The sequence below is a fragment of the Brassica napus genome, chromosome A9 (assembly GCF_020379485.1).
Source record: "Brassica napus cultivar Da-Ae chromosome A9, Da-Ae, whole genome shotgun sequence".
In the NCBI taxonomy this organism is placed as follows: domain Eukaryota; kingdom Viridiplantae; phylum Streptophyta; class Magnoliopsida; order Brassicales; family Brassicaceae; genus Brassica; species Brassica napus.
Genome location: NC_063442.1, coordinates 23350896 through 23372454, shown reverse-complemented (window position 1 = coordinate 23372454; position 21559 = coordinate 23350896). Strand labels below are relative to the sequence as shown.

The window sequence follows — 21559 nt, the reverse complement described above, 5'->3', positions numbered from 1 at the left end:
CTTGAAGGAGGGGGGTACGGATCAATCTAACTCGCGACCACATCACGCTCAACCAGACATGTCAACTGACGACACGGACAACGTGCAAACTCCTCTCAACGGAGGCAGCGGCACTGATCTCCACACTCCAGGAGCGGACGTATCCGCGGCCAACGCACCAGCCAACGCCGCGGCGCTCGAGGAGTTTAAAAAGATGTTCGCCACCTATGAAAAAAGGTCGGAAGAACAGGATAAGCTCGTGAGTACCTTGACCAAACAAGTTGAAACCTTAAGGGCAGGACTCGAACAATCCGTCCCCGCAGAACCACGAAAGTTTACGGGAAAAGACTCGATTTCGCAACCCCTCTCGACAGGCCTGGAACATCGTGGGAACGACCTTCGGTCCAAAACCCTAGTGAAAAATCCCCTGTTGAAAAAGGGAACCCCGAAAGTCCTCCACCTCCCGTAAAGGATTCAGAGGATAATGAAGTCGAGCACGTCGACTTGGATCCCAGCGACGTCTCCAACGATACCGAGGAGGAGGTCGACAGATATCCAAGAAGAACCATAAGCCGATCCACTCGGGAAAGCTTTCTGTTCGATAAACCAATGACGGAAGAGGAGGAAATCCTCTATTGGAACGAACAAGAAGAGCTGGCTGAAAAGCAAACCGAGATCACTCGCAGTAAACGCCGACAAGCTCGGAAATCTGCTGACGAGACATCGGATATCCGCAATCTTCGCGATTACATCACCAATACTGCGGCAAAAGTAAGAGCCATGAAATCCCAGATCATTCACGCTACCAGTGCTGCCCAAGAAATTGACAGACTGCTAGAGGGGGTTCGGAAGATGCCCTTCACCGCTCGCATCTCCGATATGAGGGTATCTGATCTGGGGAAAATCAAAGTACCAAAGTATGATGGTACTACTGATCCTAAAGCACACCTTCAGGCTTTCCACATCACGATGGGAAGGGCCAGACTGAAGGACGGCGAAAAAGACGCCGGCTATTGCCATCTATTCGTCAAGATCTGGAAGGAGCGGCGCTCGAATGGTTCGCACGCCTTAAGTAAAACTCTATCAGGAGTTTCCGACAGCTTGCATCGGAATTTCTCAAGCAATACTCTATATTCATAGATAGAGAAACTTCTGATGTCGATCTATGGAGTCTGTCTCAGAGGGAAGACGAACCCCTCCGCGAATTCATCAGCCGGTTTAAGCTGGTAATGTCCAGGCTCAGCGGGATAAGCGACAAAGTGGCCATTGACGCGCTCAGAAAGACGCTCTGGTACAAGTCAAAATTCAGAATGTGGATAACCCTCGGCAAACCGCGGACGATCCAGGACGCCCTCCACAAGGCGACGGACTACATCATAATCGAAGAGGAAAGTCTTGTCGCAAAAACATAAGTCGGCGAGACCATCCTCGAAAGACGTAAACCCAAAAACGAAGAAGAAGAAGAACTTTCGTAACGACAAGCATGTCCATCACTAAGGGGAAGAGCTCCAAGGGGCGTACAATTACGCGATCAGTTCGGATCAAGGCCGAACCACGGGTAATACATGGACTCGCAATCAAGGATATGACGAAAACACCTTATGTGAGTTCCACCAGTCCCGAGGACACTCCACGACTAACTGCAAAGTCTTGGGAGCGAGGCTGGTCGTGAAACTACTAGCTGGAGATCTCTCGGAAGTAACCAGCGTGAATGATCTCATCCTTGAGACTGATCGTCCCCCGAAGACGAATAGAAATCCGCCCGCGGAAGAGTCCCCTCAAAAAGACCAATCCGGGGATAAACGCGGAAGAAGGCCTGAGAACAAAGGAAACGACAACAATCGTCGCAGAGTCAACATGATCATCGGAGGATCGCAATACTGCAGCGATACGGTTTCAGCCATCAAGGCTTACCAGCGGAAGGCAGAGTCAATTCCAAACTGGCCTACATAGTCTCCTCCCCGAGATGGTCAAAACAGCTCAATCACATTTACAAAGAAGGAAGCCGGCAGGATCGATCAACCTCACTGCGATCCACGCGTCATAGATCTCGTCATATGAGATCTGGAAGTCGGGAGAGTACTCATTGATACGGGAAGCACGTTCAATGTTATCTTCCGCGACACTCTCAATCGGATGAGCATCAAACTCGGAGAAGTAACTCCAACGCCGAAACCACTCACGGGTTTTTCGGACGAAGTGTCGAGGACTCTTGGATCGATCCAGCTGCCAGTCATGGCCAAGGAAATCACAAAAATCGTCGGGTTTGCGGTGGTCGATCATCCTGCTATCTACAACGTGATCATGAGAACCCCATGGCTCAACGCCATGCAAGCCGTTCCGTCAACGTACCACCTCGGCGTCAAATTCCCAACCCAGAACGGACTCACAGCCATCTGGGAATGCCCGAAACAGTCACGACTATGCTTCCTTGCGGAGCATAAGTTAAGGCAAATCGTGACTTCCGCAACGGTAACTCGCAAGCGCACGAAGATAGCTCAACCTTCGGCCGAAAACACTTCAAAGAACTACGATTCAACATCCTCTGCCAACGCGAACGCTTCGAACGTCGAAACTCAACATGACTCCGAAATCGACACTACAGAACACCCGGATAAAAGCACTGACCCGGCCACGGTCACCACGATCACGGCGGTCCGCAAGGCAACAACCGCCGAGTGAGAGTACTCGCGGCATAAAACAGAACTACGAGATGGCTTGATCCTCGAAAGAGGTACGTAGGCAGCTCGTCGAAAGACGAGTTCAGCTATCCCCCTCTCTAAAAAGGGGGGGGGGGGTGGGTACATATACTCGTATACTCCCACATTGGAAAAGACGCATCATTGTAATCGTGTTTTTTAAAAAAAAAAAATGTTTAACGACAATATGCGTTTTCCCTTTTATTAAACACTTGCGCTCCAATTAACGCAAAAGTCTCTGGACCCGCTTAGAAAATCTACAAACCCTAAGATTCTTGTCAACGGCCTTATCCGGTCCCAACCACAAATCAATCATTCATCAGCTCCTAAAATATATGTACAGTCTTCGAAACAACAGCGAGACGTCGCCAAGTTAAAAATCGAAACCTCTGTGAACAACTGTCCAAACGCGACCATAAAACCCACCAAATACTTACACTCCGTTCGTCGATTGGCCCCGACGAACACACCAGCCGTCTTCAACAAACGCAACCCGATCACTCCTTTGATCCTCGAACATCCAACACAAGGATAAAATCGCGCTACAAAAAAAAATCCAAAATTTTGGTCTAGCACTTCCAGTTGACTTAAAAATTATCTCTGGAGAGATGCTCGATTCGTGCCTCACAAGTCGTATAAGCCGAGAATCCATCGCGGACTTTTAAATCGGCACGAATCAGGTAAAAATCGCTACAGAAAAATCGATAGGCGGCTAGTCACCGCACAAACCTTAAAACCGAGAGTAAACCTAGGTCTTGCCCTAAACCCATCGCATTAGTCTCTAACATCTCAAGACATGATATCTAAAAAATGATAGGAGATCCTAAAACATGTCTCTCTATTCATATCCTAGAGTTCCCAAAAATTTGTAAAAAAAAAACAAGAGTAAATAATTTTTACGAAAACTCACGAACGAACCGACAGATTGAACGTCTCAACGGAATTAAATATGAGACGGCAACTCATGTTTACTTCAAACCTACTCAAAACAGAACAATTAAAAATAAACGCCCATTATATATATAACCGCATAAGCGGTAAGGATTCGAAGCCACCAACGGCCAGTCCCGGTAAATGATAAAACAGCCAAAACAGGCTCACGCAATGTCTCGAAATAGAAGCCACAATCGGCAGATACAGAAAAATGAAGGCCATACTCTGCCACAAACACAGGATAAATAAACAACCTCCTCCCGCTGGATGATCACTTTATGTAACACCCCCGAACCGTTTTAGACATCGGGCAGTCAGTCGGGCAACAATCAAACAAGAACATGCCCGAACAACCTTCCTCTGCCAAGTCCGAATGTGTCACAACGGGTTTAGAATAGACTTTCCAAGTCACAAAACATAATTCTGTAACCTAGAATATCCATTCAAAACTTGTTTCCTCTAATCTTCGGCCTGAGGCTTTGCAACCCGTACCGAATCATAGAGTTGTGTTAGGTTGGACTAACCTAATATCAGATTCAACCCGTCACGAATATAAAACATATTTAATTTCATATATATAAAACATGAAGTTCACAAGCCCGAAATATTACATAGGGTCCATGGACACTGTTGAAAGTAAAACATACATTCATATATCTTCAAAACGAGTCTTTAGCAAAAGATGTCCAATCTACACCAGCTCCTACAGTTCCACGAGGGCTACGGTTTTTTCAACTGGTCACCTGCAAAAGGATGTGAGGAGTGAGTGAAGTAGTTTCACTCAGTGAGTCAGGGTTCCCTATCTAACATATACAACTACCCGTCATTCTAAACCCAACCCCAAACACAAGCAAGATGGGTAGTTCAACAATCAATAATCAAGATAATAAAGGATGACCGATTTAAGCAATAAACCATTAAACCATAATAAATCAAAACACTCTTTATGAGTGTCGCATCAATCAACCATATATATATACTCCTAGGGCCCAACAGAATCATTCTTCCTCCACATAAGGGTCACCAGCAATCCCTTCACTATTACACCACACAGGCGTAGGCGCTCGAGAATCGCCCGGTCACGGTCCTCAATCGGAATCGCCGTGCCCCGGTCCTCTATCGGACTCGCCGGGGGCTGTCACATCCACGTGTGACACTCGGCCTTGGTGATCAAGCCAAGTTAAACTGAGCCCACCACTTTCCGGACCACGACCGGCTTAGTGGTACCATTTGAGGAAGCAATGACCTGCAAACTACTACTCGATCAACCACGAGGTTCTCACCCAATAGTACCAACACGATGTACACACTATAACAACATATAATAATCACACAATCACAATAATCCGGATGCTTAGACTAGTCTTGCTATCCACTTAGCCCAGACATCGTCTCAAGCCTCGGATCCACAAACTGACACCTATACCGGTCCGACTATCCTAGCTTGGAAGCCATCTCCGATGTCAGGAACCTGCATTAAAATTTTGTTAACAAACAATTAACCGTGACTCACAGTGATTAAGCGATGTGGCTTGACTCTCTGATTCTGGATGTTGACCAAACCCTTTTTCACCCCTCCAAATCTTCGTCTTGGTACCGTGATGTTAAATCCCAAAACCTAACGTCGATGTCTTGAATGGACTGGTCTGGACTGATCAGAACACGGAAAGAACCTTCCTTCACTTCTGGACAGTCTTTCGGAACTTCCCGGCAGTTTATCGGTTTTCGGAAATGTCTATACTTGTAAAGCACCTCGCTTCTTTTTTTTCTCTCCCTCTCTCTCTCTCAAGCCACGTTTTTCTTTGTAATTGGTGTGTCTGAATGAGTAAAAGTGAACCAGGGTAGCTGGATATATATAGAAGTTGCCGGCCAATAAGAATGAGCTACCCGATTTCCTGTGAGTCGCCCTGCATGCATCCGGTCGCATGCGTGGCGACACATGGGCGTCCACATGCCCTGCTGCATGCTTTCTAGCCATTCCAGAAGACACCTCCACGTCCACTTGCCCTTCAGCATGTATGGTGTTAATGAATCGCGACACACGAGCCTCTGCATGTCGTTTCGCATGCGCAGATCGCAGGCAGTGGGACACCTCGTGCTTCTGGGTGTCGAGCTGCATGGAAATGCTTCATGCACGTCTACACCTCCTTCTTGTGTTGACACTAGGACTTTTTAAATGTGGTTGCAAAATTGTTGAGGAAAGATTTCTATGTTTTTAAAATCTTAAGTTCCCAAATATTTTCAAACCTCTTTCAGAGAGACTGCATGTATGTTTTGCTTGAGGACAAGCAAAAAGGTAAGTCTGGGAGAGTTGATATACCTTGGATTTGACCCATTTTTATTCATGGTATATTTGTATTTTACTATATATATATATCTATGTTTTCTACTCTTCTAGGTATGTTTTCAGGTTCAGGTGCATTTTGGAGTAAAGTTATGACTTTGGAGCATTTTGGAGCTTAAAGGACATTTCACCCGAGCTGACCACTTAGAGGTCGACGAGAGGAAGAATAATCGATCGATGCGCATCATTGCTGACGATCGATATCAGGAAATGCCTCGACAGATGAAGATTAATATCGATCGATGTACACCAGTACCATCGATCGATGTCGAGACACCAGACGCGACATTTTGGATTCAGCAGACTTAAAAACCAAGGCCAAGCCAAATTACCAAAATGCCCTGACGAGTTTTTAACGTAGTAGAATATATATTGCCTAAGTGTTTGACGGCAGAGAGAGCTTTCTTTCTAGACCTAGTTTTGTTACAAGTTTCATTTGGAGAGAAGATCACTTGTGATTGGAACTCCTTGTTTTCTATTTCTTTTCATCTATTCTATGAGTTCTTATTTCTCTATTGATATGAATTGCTTTGCTATGTCTGAGTAGTTCAACTGTTAGATCCAGGGTTCAGATTAGGTTTGTGGGATTAGTCCCAAACTATAGATCTGCCTTGTTGTGATATTCATGATAGATTTGTATTCATTGCTTGTTTTAGCTTTGCTAACTAGAACTTGATCATAGGATTGCATATTCAAGCACCCTTGTTATCCCATCCTGACATCTATCTATCATATTAGGATTGCTAGAGAGGGCTAACCGCCAATTTAGAATCTTAGTAGGGCATTTCATACTCGCGCATAGGCCTGGCTAGAACCCGTCGATCGATGTCCTCAACTGACAATCGATCGATGTTGGAAAAGGTGTATCGGTCGACGTCTTAATAGACTATCGATCGACACTCTCTTGTGTCTGCATCTAACCGGTGAGACACAAGATCTAGTCTGTTAACCAGTGGTACATGCGACAGCTGATCACTGAGTTCAGCAAATGAGCTCTAATATATCATGCATGCAACAGTTAGGCATCTATAGGAATTATAATCTCCAACACCTGAATAGTGGCCCTGCATCCAATATCATTTCCAACCTAAGTTACATTTATTATTTACTCGCTTGTTACTATTGCTATTTCATTAAAACATTTACAACCTTTAGAATTAATAAACACTAGATTTAATTGTTCCCTAGCTCCTTGTGGATTCGATCCCTAAGTACTACATCTGAATCTCTTTTGATGAGAGTAACACTCCTTAGGGTAATTTGAGTGGTATCAAATGGTCCGAGGGCGAGAAAAAGTCCGAAATATCCGCAGTCAAGTGAGAAACTATCGGAAGCTCGCAACAGATCCAGGAAGTATAAGAAGAAAGGAGTTCAAGAAAAAAAGGGAGATTCATTCCCGCATATACACCCACATACCATTCGACCTCGGCCTCTCAGTCCTAAACACTTCAACCTATTTTTATTCCTTCGTCTTTAGCTAGTTTCACTCTTGTTCATATTCATTGATCCTGTAAACTGATTATCATCAATACAATTCATTTTGGTCACCTTGATTTGATTACAACGTTCTTTGTTCCCTAAATTTACAAATATAAACATCACTCAATTCCTAGTGTAGGTTTTGGGATCCACAGATCTTAATCTACCTAGGTGGAACCATCAAGACTTAGACCCTATAGGTAAAATTTTGGATAGAGCTCTTTTGAACTCAAAGTGTTCAAAGATATTCCTGGATTCATTTGAAATAGTCGAGAGGAATGGAATATATGACCATGCGAGATATGTTATACAAATTAAAACGGTGGAGATTCAGAAGCGGAAACATTTCTAGTTTTTCAACTATCTAATTAAGCATCCTCAGCTTCTTGAAAGCATCACATCTTACTATGCTGAAATTGAGTTTTTGTTTCTCTCTCGGCCAGAAATACACTGATTTCACAAGAAACTCAAAGGCCTCAAAACCCTACTTAGAGCAATGAATAGAGAGAGATATGGTGATATAACTCATAGAACTCAAGTTTCCCTTGATGTTCTTTGTGAGAGGCAAAGGCAGGTGCTTTTAAATCCATATGCTGCAACGTTTGAAATGAGGCAGCAGCTGCACGAGAGTGGAATCATTATGCCGAAATAGAGGAGCAATTCTTTAAGTAGAAATCTTGAATCCTATGGCTTTCTATGAGACAAGAACACATCTTTCTTTCATCGGGCGGTTCTTGAGATTGGGTCGATGGTGCTTCACTGATGCTTCATGGAAGGAGAAGGAAAACAAAATGGGAGAAGGATGGTATATCACATTGGAGGGATTTGTGGGGCTCATGGAGGAAAGAAATACAAGGACCAGCCTTTCACTCCTACATGCAGAGAACGAAGCATTCATTTGGGTATTGGAATGTATGAAGAATTTAAGACAGTTTTATGAAACATTTGCGACAAAAAAATTTCAATTGGTGAAGATGATTTCAGAACCAGAAAAATGACATGTTTTTTCTACGTACTTGGAAGACATACACATCTTGAAGGAAAGTTTAAGTCACTAGGAGATTATACATGTTCCTCGAACGCTGAATACAATGGCAGCTATAATAATTCTTCACTCTGTCAACCAAGTCGGGATTCACATTCCTAAAAATCCGGTTTTTCATAAATGCACAAAACATGTTAGAAAATAATTGTCACTTTGTACGAGATGTGGTTCTCAGCGGTCTTATAGCTACTCGTTATGTCCTGACTCACACACAACTAGCTGACATCATGGGACATTTGGAAGCGTGGAATTAGAAAGTTTCAAGTCCAAGATGGGCATTTGAAATCTTCTCTATCTTGAAAAGGGATGTTGGACTAAATATGTAAATATCGAGATGTTGTATTAAGGATAGTTTAGACAAGTTCACTGAATCACTTATATCATATGTATGTATATACATTCAGTTTTCGGACACTTTTAACTAAAAACATGGGAGATCATATGGATTTTGAATCTTTCCAATAACTTCAAAGAATACATAACCTTCTCAATTTTCTCCATGACCACGAAAGGCCATAATACCTTCACACAACCAAAGGCCGAATATATTTTATATACACAATAAATCTTTTGGTTTTCCACTACAAGAAAACACGCCGAATTCCGACGGAGATTCCGACGGACGCCAAAGGCGTCGGACAATTTGGACGGAATTCCGACCGATTTCCGACGGAAACAAAAAATCTGAAGTCGTCGGAATTCCGTCGGCTAATTCCGACGAATTTCCGAGAAAACAAGGGTCGTCGGAGTATTCCGACGACTTTTCGACGACATTCCGATAAACAATATAACCGTTGTAGTCGTCGAAAAGTTGTCGGAATATTCCGACGAATTTCCGACGATATTCCGATTAACAATATAACCGTTGTAGTCCTCGAAAAGTCGTCGGAATATTCCGACGAATTTCCGACGACATTCCGATTAAAAGATATAACCGTTACGGTCGTCGGTATTCCGTCGGAATTTTCCGACGAATTTCCGACGAACCAAGTGACCGTTGCCGACAAATATATATGACCGTTTTATAGCCGTTTGTGATTGGAAAATACCGACGGAATTCCGACGGAATGCTTTATATCTGTCGGTATTCCGTCGGAAAGTCGTCGGATGTCCGTAAGCAATTTCCTATAAATGCAACCCCTCCTCATTCAACTCATTCACACCTCATTCTCTCTTCTTTCTCTTTAGTCATAACAATTCCGTGAAAATCATGTCTTCAGGAGCTTATTATCGTTCGTGAATGGATAAACCTCATTTGGATCCCAACACCAATTTGCTTACAAAAGAATACGTTCAAGGGATTGGAGAATTCATGAGGCTTGTTCAACAGCAACCGGATGCAAAAAGTGGTATGTTAAGATGTCTCTGCTCTACTTGCAATAATAATAAGGTTATAAAAGAATTTGATGTTTGGACTCATTTGTATATGAAAGGGTTTTCACGTAATTATAAAGTTTGGTACCTTCATGGGGAAACTGGTTATGAATATGGTAGTACTAGCGAACATCAGCCTGTTAGTGAACTTCAGCCTGATATTAGGTTAGAAGAACCTAGAACGGATATAGATTATGGTGTAGGTACTGAGCAGATGGTACATGATCATTATAGAGGGGAAGAACCAAATCCCGAATCTAGGAGATTTTTTGATATGTTAGATGCAGGAAAACAACCTTTGTATCAAAATTGTAGAGATGGTCATTCAGTCTTATCATCTGCAACTAGATTAATGGGTATTAAGACAGACTATAATTTGGCTGAAGAATGTATGGATGCGATTACTGATTTTGTCAAAGGTATTCTACTTGAGGATAACCTTGCACCGGGTTCATACTACGAGGTTCAGAAACTTGTAGCCGGTCTTCAACTACCGTACGAAGTGATAGATGTATGTATTGACAACTGCATGATCTACTGGAGAGCGGATGAGACACGAAATGTATGCAAATTTTGTGGAAAACCTCGTTATCAGGAGACGAGGGGAAGAGTTCCAATCCCGTTCAAAAGAATGTGGTATTTGCCTTTGACGGAAAGATTGAAGAGGTTGTAACAGTGTGAGCGCACAGCAAAAGCAATGAGATGGCATGCAGAGCATTCCACAAATGGTGAGATTAGACATCCTTCAGATGCGAAGGCTTGGAAACATTTCCAGTCAACATATCCAGAATTTGCGGAAGAGAGAAGAAATGTTTATCTTGGATTATCTACTGATGGTTTCAGCCCGTTTGGAAAGCATGGAAGACAGTATTCTCTATGGCCAGTTATCGTGACCCCGTACAACTTACCGCCGAGCTTGTGCATGCGACGAGAGTTTTTGTTTCTCTCAATTCTCGTCCCCGGTCCAGATCATCCTAAAAGATCACTAAATGTGTTTCTTCAACCACTGATATATGAGTTGCAACAACTATGGGCGCATGGTTTTGAGACATACGATGTTTCGTGCAAAGAAAACTTTCAGATGCGGGCAGTACTTATGTGGACAATAAGTGACTTTCCAGCATATGGTATGTTATCTGGATGGACATAACATGGGAGGCTATCATGTCCATATTGTCAAGATGACACAGATGCTTTCCAACTAAAGAACGGAAGGAAAACGTGTTGGTTTGACTGTCACAGACGATTTCTACCACCTGATCATCCATACCGCAGGAGTAAGACTTCGTTTACGAAGAACAAGCAGGTGTTTGATGGTCCACCTGAGGAAGTTAGTGGAGAAGATTTGTTGAAGTAGTTTAGGGATTTTGATGCAGAAAGGACGCCAGATGTAGGTGGACATGAAAACATTCGAGTCAGTGCGGTTGGAGAGCTACATAACTGGCACAAAAAGAGTATTTTCTTTGATCTGCCATATTGGAAGACTCATCTATTGCGGCATAATTTAGATGTCATGCATATTGAGAAGAACTTCTTCAACAATCTGATGAACAAAGTCCTTAACATCCAAGGTAAAACGAAGGATAATTTGAAGTCAAGGTTGGATTTAGTCGATATCTGTGATCGTTCTGAACTTCACGTTGATGAGAACGGTACGGCCCCTTTTCCCATTTATCGGCTGGATGGTGCTAGAAAAGAAGAGTTCTTTGATTGGATTACAGATAAAGTGAAATTTCCTGACGGATATGCATCAAATTTGGGGAACTGCGTTGATAGAAGCGAAAGAAAGTTTAGTGGCTTGAAGAGTCATGATTGTCATGTAATTATGCAGCGCCTCCTCCCGTTTGCTTTTTCAGCATTATTGCCACGTAATGTTCATGAAGCAATTGCAGGGATAAGTGTTTTCTTCCGCGACTTATGCAGCAGAGTAGTGACTGAAGAGGGTATTAATAATTTGAAGACAAACGCACCAGTCAGCATGTGCAACCTTGAGAAGATATTTCCTCCATCATTCTTTGATGTAATGGAACATCTTGCTATTCATCTCGCAAGAGAATTGGAACTTGGTGGTCCTGTGCAGTACAGATGGATGTATATTTTTGAGCGTTATATGCATCATCTGAAGAAGATGGTCAAAAATCAAATCAGGGTGGAAGGATCTATAGTGGCACAGATGATCAATGAAGAAACTGCAATCTTTGCTGAAAATTATTTTCCACCAGAAGTGCATACAAAACACCGAAGACCAGCTCGGCATGATGACAGAGGGGAGAGAGCAACATATCATGTTACTGTCCCAAGCATGTTCAAGGAAATAGGACGACTTAGTGGAAAATTCACAAAGCGCAGACTTACGGACACTGAGCACGCTCATTTGCAAACATATTTGCTCACCAACTATGAAGATGTTCTACAATATGAGAGGTAAAAATATTTTTTCATTTACATTGTTAGATTAATATTCAATAAATTTATTTCATATTGATAATATTTTTGTATATAGTGTATATATGGCGGAGTTGCGTATGACTCACAGGCATGCAACAGAAGATGAGCTTCAACAACTTAGAGATAACGGATTTGCTGTGTGGCTTCGTAGTTATGTGAGTCATATATCATATTACCCTATGCAAATGAGTAGTTTAAATTTGATATAAACTAATTAACTTTTCACTCATATATGTTTTTAATTTGTAGGTGAATGATGGTTTGGCCAGAGGTTTTGTGTTCGATGATTGGATACGCGAATTTGTGCAGGGACCAAACTATGTGGTCAAATCATATCCAAAATTTTGTACGCGAGGATATGCATTCACAAGGAAAGGTCATTCTAAGACAACATATGATGCTGGTGTTTCATCTTCTTCCGGTGACGATGTCTACTACGGCAACATAAAAGAAATATTGGAAATCCAATTTCCTGGAATGGTTGGATTGCGTTGTGTAGTATTCTATTGTGATTGGTATGACACCACCCCAGATAGAGGAGTGAAGATTGATGCGTTTGGTGTTACATCAGTTCATTCGCGGCGGAAACTTCAATACTATGATCCCTTCATTCTTGGTTCGCAAGCTGATCAGGTATGTCAATCTATTCATAATTTTTTACCAATATAATTAATTAATGTTATATATTTTACTAATATTTGTATAATTGATATGTATAGGTGTGTTACATCAGTTATCCTCGGGTGACGTACAGAGATGATCCATGGGTCACTGTAACGCAAATCAACCCAAGAGGACGAGTGGATGGAACTTCTGATGATGATGAACCATTGCAACCAGAGTCTACCAGCAACGCCCAAGCAGTTGAAGATTTGGCAAATGTTGAACTCGTTGAGGATTTGACTGAGTTTGGACTTGATGATGTTGTACATTCGGAGCCAGAAGCTGAGGTTGGAGAGTTTGATGAAGATTCAGAAGATTCGGATTAGTTTTTTTTTTTTTTTTTTCTATTGGTCCGTCGGAAATCCCTCGCAAAATACCGACGAGATAGCGACGACAAAGAGTTTCATTAAAGTTTGGAAATGTCCTCGGTAATTCGTCGCAATATACCGACGACATTCCGACGAACTCATCCAGTTTGTCGGAATGTCGTCGGTATATTGCGACGAAATACCGAGGACATGTGTTTTTAAAAAATTTCCAACATAAAAATCTATAAATTTATATGCCAAAACTATGAAAATAATACATAATAAGTGTTTAGTATAGTATTAGATCGCAACCCTTTAAATATAAAAATTCATTAAAATATTTATGTATGCATATCACATGTTTTCATAACATCTCATCTTAACACTCATATACTTATACAATCATATTCATCTAATCTTACACTACAAAAAATGTTGTTGTATAAATTCGTGTTATAAAAACCGAGGCCCCTGTTCGTCGGTATTTACCGAGGCCCCTGTTCGTCGGTATCTTCGGAGGATCCGTCTCCGTAGGTATATAGTTTTTCCGATGAACTCTGGTCTCGTGTGTCCGCATCGGAATATTGTCGGAAGTTCGTCAGAATGACATTTCTCAGTATTCGTCAGAAAGTCGTCGGAAAGTCTGACGAAATTCCGACGAATTCTTTTTTTCCGACGAAATGATACCGACGAACGCTTTCGTCAGAAATTCGTCGGAATAGGCCTTTTCCGACGAATTTTCGACGATTTCGGCCATCAAAATCTCCCTGTTTTCTTGTAGTGTTCTTCATAAATGTAAGATAAAAGCTAAAGTTACGTAATAATAAAACTAAAAATGTTATTTAAACACATTTTCTCGCCTAAATTTAAATTAGTTATATAAAAACAATAAATTATGTGCATAGTGCCTATAAAGGTCTAGTTCGTAATTTTTATTATTTTCGTATGCAAATGACAATTATACTAGAACCTGGATCCATATACAAACTGCACAGTAAAATTCAGGGTATCGAGTAAGCACTCTTCTGTTCTAGTTTCTCTCCACAGACTTAATCCGTACATAGACCTACATGTATTGCTTCATAGTTACCACACATCAAATTATCTATAACACAACCTTGTCTGTATAAAAATTTGAATAGTCAACAATTTAAGATAGGGGCATCTCTGGCCTAAGGCGTTCAAATGACCCTTCTCCAAACTCTTTGTCCTTGCCTTTTTCTAACTGGAGAGAGGCAGACTGAAACGAGAAAGAGAAAGAAAGAGAAATGGTGCGATGATTATATCCGCGTCCATGAGGAATACCTCTCCTCTGGCTCCCAACGCTGCCACTCCTATATCCTTGCCTTGAACTCCTGGCTTGTGGTAACGTCCTCTGGCTCAACTGTCTCCTTAGTTCTTCTGGTAACTGCAGTGTAAATCTGTCTAGATTTTCTCGTAAGGGAATCAGAGAGTGCCCCGTCGAGTGAGATCTTGGGAATAATATCTCAGTTATTTGCCAGTTTGATGACCCTGTAGACCTCGGTCGAGGTAGTCTGTTTGCCCGGTTGTTGTTGCTCCTTGTCAATACATCTAACAAACGTACATCTGGAGATTCTAATACACTTCTTCGTGCGTTTGCCATTTCAAGATCCATATCTTGATTGGTGCGTGGTCGTATAAATGGGTAAATATTATTGCCCGGTTTGGGAGCGAGATTGTCGCGGCAGACGGGACATGTGGAGCGAGAAGAGAGCCAGACATCGATGCAAGGAGCATGAAATGCATGGCTGCAAGCAGGCATCAAACGCAGCTCTTCCCCATCATCAAACTCGTTAAGGCAGATAGCACATTCCACACCACCTTTGCCTAACTTTAACCCTTTAACTTGTGAGTAAAGAAAGGAAGGGAACGACATTATGACATCCTTTTCAACCCCACGGCGTGTCCTCCTTGTCCACGGTACTCCTCCACGACCTTCTTCATCGGTATCAGAGTTTGTTCCAGGCGGAGACATGCTTCTGTATTTATAGCAAACGCAGCAAGCGATCATGATGAATAAGAGCGAAAATATAAGCATCCCAATGATTACCGCTGGTACTTGGTTTGGTCTTATTTGGCGACCATATGGACCAATGGCTCCAGGCTGCGGCTGGCCGGTGACTTGGAAAACAAGCAAAACTAAGTAGATAACATAATAACGTGGCAGGATTATACTCTTTCGGTTTGTCATGATGCGAAGAGAAGGGCCTTTTTCTTTTTGATATGTTATTTCTGTTTATCATCTCTTGAAGTCCATGTGCGAATGTAGGAATGGCCACTATGCCATAAAAATATTATTTGGGTGAAGTGCTTATCACGTTTGATCATGACGGAATTATCATTTACTGGGTCGTAATGATCGGTTCGGCGTCGTTCACCTGACATTTTGACTTTGAAGTAGTCGCAAGTTTCCCCTCTCTTTTATTAACTTTTTGGTAAGCAACTTGACTTTTTTTTACACAAAAGCTTTATTAGACCTAGTCCGATTTATCAAATAGCTTCAAACATCAGAAAGTAATGAAGAAATATTTTTTTTTTATTGTTCTTTAGAGTCTAAGGTTGTTTAAGCTAAGGTAATTGGGATTTGGTATAGGTTAATAAAGCTTTACCAACCTTGAGTAGTATCGCTGTTATTTGAAGCTAAACTCCATTGTTATCTCAGAAATGAATGTAGTTTAATATTTATAATAATGTTTTTTCTTTGTGCAAATAATGAAATCTTCAACTTGGTGTCATCACTAAACAGACCAGGTCTCGGCGTTCGGATATTTGTTCGGGTCCGGATTGAGTATTTTATGTTTTTGGGTATTTCATTATAGGGGTTTAGACCCCGTTCCAGTATTTTTAGATATCGGGTTGGATTCAGATATTTTTAGTTCGAGTTAGGTTATTCCTGGTTGGTTTCGGATATTTTAGATTTTGAAAAAATCAAAATTTTATTGCTTAAGTTTTTTGTACCTAAAATTTCAAAATTAACAACTTTTTTAAAAAAAAAATTAATAGGTTGGATGACTAATAGGTTTGGAAACAACACTTTGAAAATAGAAAGATGATAATCTAGTTGTTTTTTTTTTAGAATTTAGATGCAACTTTGTTGATTTATGAAACAAAAACCTTGACATGCATTTTAAATAAATAACAAATCATTTGTCTGCAACTGTATGAATATTATCTGATCTTGGGCCTTATACTACATCAATATACATATTTTGAATAAAATTGGATAAGTAAACTAGGAATATAGTGTTAAGTATACATATGTTCAGTTATTTTTGGATATCCTTCGAGCTTCGGATATTATCTATTTGGGTTCGGATATCCAATATCTCCTAACTTGATATTCGTTCAGGTATTTTTCTACTTCGGTTCGAATTTCCGTTCAAATTTTTTGGGTCAGGTTCAGGTTCAGATTCGGGTATTGGGTAAAATGCCCAAGCCTAAAACAAACAATACTTCTCCATTGCTCCTGCAAGTGATCTAATAAAGTGACTCAGAGAAGATAATTTTTTAACAATGCATTCTAAATAATTTTACTAAATATAGAGAAAACTAAAATTAGACAATTTTTAAGATCATAATTTGCAAAGTGGATAAGTTTGAGATTAAATTGGCAAATAGACAAATTTCCAAAGTGGATAAACTATCAGATGTCTAAGTCTAATCTAATATCAACTCTCGTTGTGTATATGATGAATCAAACAAGAAATAAACAAGATACTATATTGTTCAACTAGAATCCTAGACCAACTCTCGCTGCGAATGGAAATCTAGTTCAACATGATAAGGTTCAGGTATCTATTACACTCTCGAGCCTCACGATGATCCTATAATTATATGATCTATTTAAGTAATCTAGAAACCAGTGTGATAAACAATCCTGAAGTGAAGCAATCCTATGATTAACAATTTGACATGAAGCTCATGAAATTTCTAAGTCTAATAGGATAATTACTCAAGTGGTAACAGAAAGTTGAAACAATGCTTTGTTTATCAGAATTTGAGTTTCATTGGACACCGATGCTTGTCATCATTGTTTTTTCAATATTTTTGGAAAAGAAAAAGGAAAACCGATTAGCCGGTGCCGATTTTGTCGTACGCTTCAATCTCTTTCATGGTTAAGGGGTGCCAAAATTGATGGATTGAGGCGACAGTATGAGAGACGTAGAGGCCGCAGGCTTCGGCGTATCGATCAAAAGATTGTCTCAATGAGTAATGATTTCGTTGAGCTCATGATATTTTTTTTCAGTATGGTTGAGTACTTTGGAAGTTCTTCGGTCTTTATTGGGGCTGACACTCGGGAATGCGAAATGTTGTAACTCGTGCATTTAATGGCCGAGTTTTTCCAAGTTGGTTAGGACCAGGAATTAAATTTTTGTTGGAAATGTGTGCTTCAAATTTCAGCTTTTGTGAAATTTATGATGGGAAAAGGCAGGTGTGCTCGCACTCGAGCTGGCTATGTACCCTCGTCGAGGGATCAATTGTTAACATAATTCAATATTTTTCCCTTTGTTTGTGGGATCGTGAGTTTGTTTAGTCGTCTACGTAGAAGTGTATATTTGTTTTGAGTATGTGGATATTTTGGGATCTGAGGCATTTTGACCTTTGGTCAAGAGAGTGATTAGGTCGATGACGGTTGATGTCTTTGAAGTTCGCTAGGTAACATGTCCTCGAGCCCTTCTGGCTACCTCGTATACCCTTGACTCCTTTTCGGGTCGGGAATGATAAGCATTGGTGATAAGTCAATGGTACCACCTTCATACTGTAGAGCCAAGCACTATAAGAAAAATCGGTATTAGTAACACCGAGAATGTGCTATCATATCGTTTTCATAGCGTTTCGAAGAACGCCGTGACAGCCGCAGCTATAATAGACCCCCACCTATCATAGTGTTTTTTCGTGTGCTATACTAAATAGACATATGGTAGCGTTAATCTTGAACTATAAGTAGACATATTGTAGCGTTAATTTTGAACAATAAGTTTGTGTTTTCTAGTATTTGAGTCGTGCTATGATATTATTTTTCCTGACATTTTTGTAATGCTGTAAAATATTTTATAATAATGTAAATATAATGTTATAAATAAAAATTATAAAAATATTGATTAAAATTAATTAAATTAATTGATTACAATTAATTAATTAAATAATTGCTTAAAAATTAAATCAAAATTTAAGTTATAAAGAAATAATTATTTTATTTATTAATTATAAGCTATTTACAAATAAAACCAATTTACACATTAAACCACAAAGCTAACTGAAACACATTAAACGGAAACTAACCAAAACCTAATTAAATCTAAAACCCAATTAACCAAAAATCTAATTAAATCTAAAACCTAAATCTATGCCGCCATCTCCATCACAGAGCTCCGAAGTTCCCGTACCTCCTCTTCCATCAAGCTCATATGCATTGTCCACCTTCATGCACCCAAAACAAACAAGATTCAATTTCAAAATACAGAGAGAGTGCGACAGAGAGTTCGAGAGAGAGAGGTGACCATTGGTGGTGACGACGAGTGTGACGGTGGTTGTGGCGACCTCAGTGAAAACGGAGACCGACGAATATGGATCTGAGATGCGATGGTGGTGGTTGTGGTGACCAGCGGATGGGAGAGATGGCAGAGAAGGCGGAGTTTGGCTTCGAGGGGAGAGACATCCTCTACGTCGTGAGGGTGATGACGACCGATGGTGGTGGTGGTGACGAGTGATAGTTTCAAAATGAATGTGGTGGTGACGAGTGATAGTTTCAAAATGAGTGTGGTGGTGAAGCTTCATCAACGGTGGTTGGAGAGGCAGAGGAGTTTCTTAGAGGAAGAGGTGAGGAGCTCACCAGAGAGATGAAGATTGCAGAGGAACGGATATGAGAGGTGAAGAGATGAGACTGGAGAAGATTGTGAGAAGATTGATAATTTTGTTTGAGATCTGTACCAAAAAAATTGCAAAGGTCGTGAGAGAAACAAGGAGCGAGAGAAAATGGAAAAAAGAAAATAATTATATCTGTTGGATCAAAGATCTATCAATGGTGGAGATTGACATTTTAGTTATCCTCACCATTCTTCCCCATTGGTCAAAATTGTTTTCTCTTTATTATTTTTTTAAGCACACTTTCTTTCCTCTTTATTTTTTCTTTATTATACTCTGTTTTTTTGTTAATAAAATTAATACAAATTTAGTTCATAATTTCATTGTTGTTTATAAATTTAGTATACTTTGAAAATTTAAAGTTAAAAGTAAAATTGAAAAAATTAGAGTTTACATTTAAAGTGTAGAGTTTACATTAAAAGTTTGTGTTTATAGTTTAAGATTAAATCTCATCCAAGGGTGTTAAAATTGTCTAAGTGAATGTAGATTAGCTAATAAGATTTTGAAAAATTAGGAGCTCTACCAACACACTTATGTGTAATTTGCGATATACCCATCTCATAGAAATGATCATTGTTTGGAAGTGTCTTTTTACCCTGTTACCCCTACTACATAAACATTTCATTAACCGTTACAGATAGACAAAATCTACTATTAAGATACGCAAAGATCTAACCCTCTGTCACACTATTTTCTTTTGTATCTCTCCGTCAGAGCTTGCGTATCAGTTCACTGTATTAGAAACAATTTGAAGTTCCAAAATTTCACTTACGGATTTCTCTCCCATATTCTTAAAAAAAATTTAAAATTTTTTCGAACTCAGGCACAATATGTAGGAGAACGATGGAATGCAGAGAACGCCATTTCTTCTGCCGGAAAGAATTTTCACTGTTGCAGAAGAGCCCAGGTCAAAGATTCTATAGATGTCGGGTAGTTTTTGGCGAAAATCATTTGTTCAAGTGGGCTGATGATGCACATCTTGAGGAGATAGAAGCGATGGCCGAGAAGCAGTCCGTAATGGAGCAAGATCTGATTCAAATCAAGGAACAACTTTTGGAAATCAAGAAAGACATTACAGAGTTAAAACTGGCTACACAAAACCATAGCAAGATATTTTTTTTCTTAACCGGAAGCGCAACTATTATCCGTCTAACAAAGTTGTCTGAATCCATTATCTTTTCTTACCGATTATTTGGAATTGTCAATTTATTAGCTGAGTTCTCTTTTGTTATAACTTGATACGCAATATGTTAGCAAGACATGTTCATTAATAACCGTATGCACAAATGTTACCCCTCTAACAAAGTTGTATGTGTTGTTTAGATTGTAGGGATATATAAGGGTTGGGTGATTATAGGTATATAAGGGTTCAGGGATTTAGGTTTACTGTTCAGCCTCATATAAGGGATAAGAGTATAGAGATATATGGTTTAGGGTTAAGGTTTTAGGGTCTACAGTTATATAAGGGTTTAGGGTTTACGATTTAGAGTTATATAATGGTTTAGGGTTTACAATTACATAAGGGTTTAGGGTTTAGAATTATATTAGGGTTTATGGTTTAAAGTTATATTAGGGTTTAGGGTTTAGAGTTATATAAGGGTTAAGAGTTATATAAGAGTTAGGGTTTAGTGTTTAGGGTTTAGGGATTAGAATTATATAAGGGTTTAGGGTTTAGAGTTATATAAAGGTTTGGGGTTTAGAATTATAAAAGGTTTTACGGTTTACGGTATAACGTTTTATGTTTAGGGTTAAGGGTTTCTTAGCTGAGGTAACTTTTGTTAAAACTGGCTACGCAAAACCATAGCAAGATATTTTTATTCTTAACCGGAAGCGCAACTATTATCCGTCTAACAAAGTTGTCTGAATCCATTATCTTTTCTTACCGATTATTTGGAATTGTCAATTTATTAGCTGAGTTCTCTTTTGTTATAACTTGATACCGATTAGGGTTTAGAGTTTTATTAGGGTTGAGGGTTTAAGGATAAGGGTTTAGGTTTTTATTAGGGTTGAGGGTTTACCAGAAAAGCTTCAATCTCGATCGTCGACTATGCGTCATAAGTTTCCAACCATTAATATTAACCGGCCAACTTTTAGACTTCATTTAAAAATGTTAACCATTCAACCAATATTCACAAACATATTTTTTTTGTATACATTTCCATACTTGTCCCGGAAAAACTTCAATATCAATTGTCGACTATGTTTCATAACTTTTTCTAGTCTAAATGTTTTTGTTTACGGCTTCGAAACTTCTTTACCATCCAACCATTAATATTAACCAGCCAACTTTTAGAGTAGACTTCATTTAAAAATGTTAACCATTCAACCGATATTCACAAACATATTTGTTTTGTATACATTTACATACTTGTCCCGAAAAAGCTTCAATATCAATTGTCGA

The 21559-nt window shown here is 39.9% G+C and overlaps 1 protein-coding gene across 1 annotated transcript; it reads right to left on the bottom strand.

Annotated features, from left to right (window-relative positions):
* Positions 1-14165: 14165 nt before the first annotated feature.
* On the bottom strand, positions 14166-19429 carry LOC106432575 (RING-H2 finger protein ATL34-like). The gene is made up of 2 exons (XM_048740287.1): positions 18795-19429; positions 14166-18714 (listed from the first exon to the last, which is right to left on the bottom strand). The coding sequence occupies exon 2, from the start codon at positions 15482-15484 to the stop codon at positions 14423-14425; it is 1062 nt and encodes a 353-aa protein (XP_048596244.1). The 5' UTR covers positions 15485-18714; positions 18795-19429; the 3' UTR covers positions 14166-14422.
* Positions 19430-21559: the final 2130 nt, after the last annotated feature.

Coding starts and splice junctions, on each gene's coding strand:
- LOC106432575 (XM_048740287.1), bottom strand. CDS start 15,484: ATGACAAACCGAAAGAGTATAATCCTGCCACGTTATTATGTTATCTAC.